Here is a 4,683-nt window from a genome sequence, read left to right on the forward strand (position 1 = left end):
AGGCGCCCTCAGCCACACACCAGCCTCTGTCCCGTGGGGGTGCCTAGGGACGCTGAGTTACACGGCTGGCCCCCTCCCTGAAACACGAGAGATGTGCAGATTTCCGGGGTCTTGGGAAGGTCCCCGCCAAAGTGACTGTGCAGCGTTTGTGCGTCCGAGCTTCAGGAACTCGTTCATACCAAGAACAGAAGCGGAGACCCTGAAACCCCCAGGGGCTGCCCTGCAGCAAAGCAAGAGGCAAAACATTCTGAACGGGGAACACAGGAGAGCTCAGAGCAAGGATAAAGACATTTACATCACTTTTTGGACATGAACACTAACCCCGACTCGCTGCGAGAGGCGGACACTGTGGTCTCCCTGGGCCCCGCGCTCAGGAAGGGGACACGCCATGTGCCCCAAGCCAGCCCAGGGCCCAGAGACCTGAACACGGAGCTGGTTTTCCAGGAACCTTGGGGGAGGGGAGCTAGGGGTCCCAAATTACAAATCTCTGTGATCATTTTGTTATTTTTAAAAAGCACGACTGGCACATTTTCACAATTAAGACCAGTGGATGCTGGACACTCACGAAAGAAAACAAATACCAAGTTTCAGTCACACCTCTAAGGCAGACATTTTTCACAAGGTCGGAAACGGAGACACCTAACACTGGGCGTGACGGAGGCGGGTCCGCGCGGCTCTCACAGCACCGTGGCCTGGACGACGATCTCGGGGCTCTCGATGTCCTTCTTGCTCTGCACCATCCTCAACTCCAGCTGGGCAGGGCTGGGTTTCACTCCTTCCCCAGACTTGGCTGCAGGACAAGCAGAGCATTGACGACAGGGCCGGGGCCGGGGGGGAGAGTCATTCCGAATTTCTCTCTTCCTTCCCTTTGCCTTTGGGGTGAGCCCCAGCGCTCATCCCTGAGTGTCCATCTCTGCAGGGATAGACACGCTGCTCCACTGAGCTGCTCCTCCCCAGCCCTGACGGCCTCGGCCAGGGGGACAGCGGGAGCCTCGGCCTGCATGACGCCGCCCCACACCTTTGCCGCCCGCCCGCCTGCCAGGTCTACCTTTTGCACACTTGATGGTCCGCTGCAGAACATGGTGCATGGCTGACACGGTCTTCTCACAGGCTACCTGCAGGGAGGGGAGGACACTGAGTCCCGCCCACACGGGGCGCTCTGCCCCCAACCCCCATGTTGCCCGAACGGACGCAGCCCACCAACAGGGCGCTGGCTCCACGATCACACACTCCCCCAACCAGGAGAGCCGAGAAGAGGGGACTGTGTGCTGAACAGACCACAGGCAACCGTCAGGACTGCCTGGCACGTGGTAGGTGCCTAATAAGCATTTCAGGAATCCATCTGTTATAGAGAACGTACACAGGAAAGAGCTCCTGCCCCCAGGCTGGTCAGAGTCCCTGTGTGCTGGCCTTGCCAAGTTAAAGACAGGGTTCAGCAATGCCGGGTAGGCAAGCGGACTCCCTCCCCGACAGCGGGATCGGGGCTGAGCTGAACTCAGGTTTGGCAGAGGGCGGCCCCAAGAGGCCTCGGTCTAGGCATCGGGCTTCCAGTGGACCGTGAAGCAGGTCTGAGCTCACCCTCTGCCCTCCAGGGAGGAAGGAGGAAGAGAAATGGAAGAATGTTGGCTTGGAGTCACAGCACTCACCCAAGCCTTGCGGGTGATGGGAAGGGCCCTGTCCCACCCTGCATTTCGCAACACCAAGCGGGTCACCCAGCCATGCTGACCACTGAGGAGGGTGCACACAGGCCCCCAGTGAAGGAGGGCAGTGCAGAGGGAGGTCAAAAGACACAGTTGTGTCGCCTCCGCCTGACCACACAGCACGCAGCAAGGGCGCCATTCCCCAGGTTACCAACCCAGTCTTGCAACCGCTCGCCTGGCCAGCACACAGGGGCACTGCGGACATTCACACACTAAGTTGGGGGAGGGACAGACAGGGGACATTCCGTAGGAAGAGATGGGTCTCCAGCAGGTCTGACCGCAGGGACTGCGTTCTGGGATGCCCTGCCCCTGGATTTCCCTCCCGGGATGCTTTTGGACCTTGAGTTGCTGAGGCCGCAGCTCCCGTGTCCCCACGAAGCCCGAGATTTCACTGGGTTCAGGACCTCCCGTGAGTTGGCCCGGCCAACTCCAGCATCTTAACGTGCTGTCCCCTTTACACCCCACTGACCTTGAGGTTGTTGGGGTGCTTGTGTGTCCACGCCAAGAGCATGGCAGCGAAGAGGTCCCCGGTGCCCACAAAGACCGCGTCCACCTTGTGCATCTCCATGCGGATGCGCTGCGTCACCATAGAGCCGTCGGGAGCCCCTGGGGGGAAGAGTCCAGCATCTGGGGCCCCAGATCCTCGGCCGGCAGAGGCCCCGCAGTGTGGCCTGGGAACTGGCCAGCCCTCCCCTGCACAGTGTCGGGGGCTCGGCCAGCCTGGATCCCCATGCTCCCCAATGACCGCCCATCCCAAGTGAGAAAGTGAGGGACTGGGGCCCCAGAGGGCTACACAGTCAGAGCGGCCTGTGGGGGGACAGTGTGCAGCCTGAAGACGAGGGGCCAGCACATGCCAGGCTGGTGCAGCAGGAGCCGCAGGAGATCTAGAGTTGTAGGGACCACGTGAACTGGCTGAAGTGGGGGTGCGTGTGCAGGCGTGTGTGCATGAGTATCTATGAGTATAAGTGTCCTTTTGCACAGACAGAAAGCCACGCATGTGGGACTGCTCTCTGGGCCAGTGAGGTGACCCCTGGCTTCTGTCGTTTTACACTGTGGCAGCCGCATAATTAAAATACTGACATGGCAGAGTGTGAGATGAACTCCCAGTGATGTCAACACCAGGACCAGCTCCGAGGTCAGGTGGGGTGAGGGTGGGGAGACGCCTGGTTTCCCTAGCAGCTGGGCTCCAGCTGGCTGGTCCCCGTGACCCTGGAGTCTCTAAGAGGGGACGCTATCCGATACTGTGCTACCAGCTTGGCAATGGACACGGAGCACTGCGTGGTGACCCTGGGAGAGTGGTCAGCACCCCACGCTCACTGGATCCCAATTCACAGAAACCTCTCCTGATTCTGTTTCCAATCTGGTCTTGGGAGAAGAAAGGTGTTGGGAAAAGAAAGCTGGCCACTGCCGAGTCAGGCAGGATTTTCTTTCCACTGAACCCAGCCTCGGAAGCCTCAAGGGACCTGCAGCAGGAGGGAGCACAGCGCCGGGTGGGGACCTACGTGTCCTCTGGCTCCCCAGAGCCATCAGGTAGTCACTGCCCCTCGGGGACAGCAGGTCCGAACTGGTGATGACCACTGTGTCCGGGCCCATGGAGTGCAGCATATCCATCACCTGCCGGACACAGGGAGCGCATTAGCCACGCCTCCGCCACAGCCAGGGAGCTGCCCCCCACCGCCCCCTCATACCCTTCAGACTCTTAGAGTCTGGATGGGAGGGAGGCAGAGGCTGAGAATGTGTGAGCCACACCCTGGCCTCGCCCAATGCCCTCCCCGTCGCCCAGCACTGACCGCTTGGCCAGGTTATAGCGGTATCCCAGTTCCCCACCCCCACCCTGAACTTCAAGTCCAAGGGTGCAAGCCTGTTGGCCCCCACCCTGCACGCCACCTGTGCCCAAACCCTGGAGGAGTGAGCCAACCCACCAGGCCATGGCCCTCCCGTCTTCCCTCACCAGGGCTCTGGGGTGGCAGGAGCCACGCCCGGCAACCCCCAAGCAACAGTAGATTCCAGCCCGTCCATCCTGGGAAGCTTCGAACTCATCTTTTATTCATTCAACAGACACACACCCCCTCCCTCCCCAGCAGCACACGCACTGGGGGGCACCATGCGGCAAAGTGCCGCTAAGCCAGAGTGGATGGAGGGGAGCGGGCAGGGCTCGTGCCAGGTGGGAGGAGGCGACCACTACTGAGCCAGGGCCTGTGGCAGGGGAGGCCGCCAGCCAGAGGGTCGTGTCCTAATGAGGAATGGACACCCTGTCTTCCCCATGCTAATGCCTCAGAGCAGCGCGGGTTAGCCCGCGGGTGGGGGCCTGGCCAAGCAGACTCTGGGAGACGAGTCCTCTGCCACACGCACACACACGTGTGCACCCAGAGCACACCCATGCACATCCATCTGCATGCACCTGTCTGCATACTCGCAGACACACAACACATGCACATACCCCAAATGTACGCATACTCTCCCCATACACTACACGTACACAGCCTGAAGGCACGCACAGGATCACAGTACCACAAGGGGGCATGCCGTCAACACAGCACCCCTGCACGGGGTACCAGAAATGTCCTCTAGTTCCCAAGGCGGGCCAGTGAGATGGGGTCATCCTGACACCCCTGGCCACTCAGAGCAAGACCCTCAAAGCAGCGAAGGGGCTCCTCCCACCCCACTCTTCTGTCCCAGCGAGCCCTCTGCCTATTGGGGAAACACACACACACAGCCACGGGTCCAGGTGTGACCACAACTGGCCGTCACCAGCTCTGACCCAGGGCCCTGGATCCTTTGAGTGTGTTTCCTGGGCTGTGAAGTGAGCACAGCCTCTGAAGAGGCCCAGACATGAAAGGTATGAGGCCCTGGAGGCCCTGGTGCTCTGCACACTCAGCCCAGGGGTGGTAACCCCACCTAAGGCGGAATCCTGGCAAGAGGCCTATGGACCTGAGCAAGTCCCGAGGGAAGGCTGAAAAGAACTCTGATGAAATCTCACCCA

At 60.6% G+C, this 4,683-nt stretch overlaps 1 protein-coding gene across 2 annotated transcripts in view; it reads right to left on the reverse strand.

The window, feature by feature from the left end:
- Nucleotides 1-277: 277 nt before the first annotated feature.
- The window catches only part of PDXK (pyridoxal (pyridoxine, vitamin B6) kinase), a 26,243-nt gene continuing 21,837 nt past the window's right edge, over nucleotides 278-4,683 (reverse strand). For both annotated transcript variants that reach the window (XM_010834903.1, XM_010834904.1), the window contains exons 8-11: nucleotides 3,203-3,314; nucleotides 2,170-2,306; nucleotides 1,049-1,115; nucleotides 278-790 (exon numbers count right to left, since the gene is read on the reverse strand). In XM_010834903.1, coding sequence (XP_010833205.1) covers nucleotides 678-790; nucleotides 1,049-1,115; nucleotides 2,170-2,306; nucleotides 3,203-3,314 — 429 coding nt within the window. In that variant the 3' untranslated portion in view covers nucleotides 278-677. The remainder of the gene's footprint in view (nucleotides 791-1,048; nucleotides 1,116-2,169; nucleotides 2,307-3,202; nucleotides 3,315-4,683) is intronic.

This window comes from Bison bison, unplaced genomic scaffold (assembly GCF_000754665.1).
Source record: "Bison bison bison isolate TAMUID 2011002044 unplaced genomic scaffold, Bison_UMD1.0 scf7180017864037, whole genome shotgun sequence".
NCBI classification, from domain to species: domain Eukaryota; kingdom Metazoa; phylum Chordata; class Mammalia; order Artiodactyla; family Bovidae; genus Bison; species Bison bison.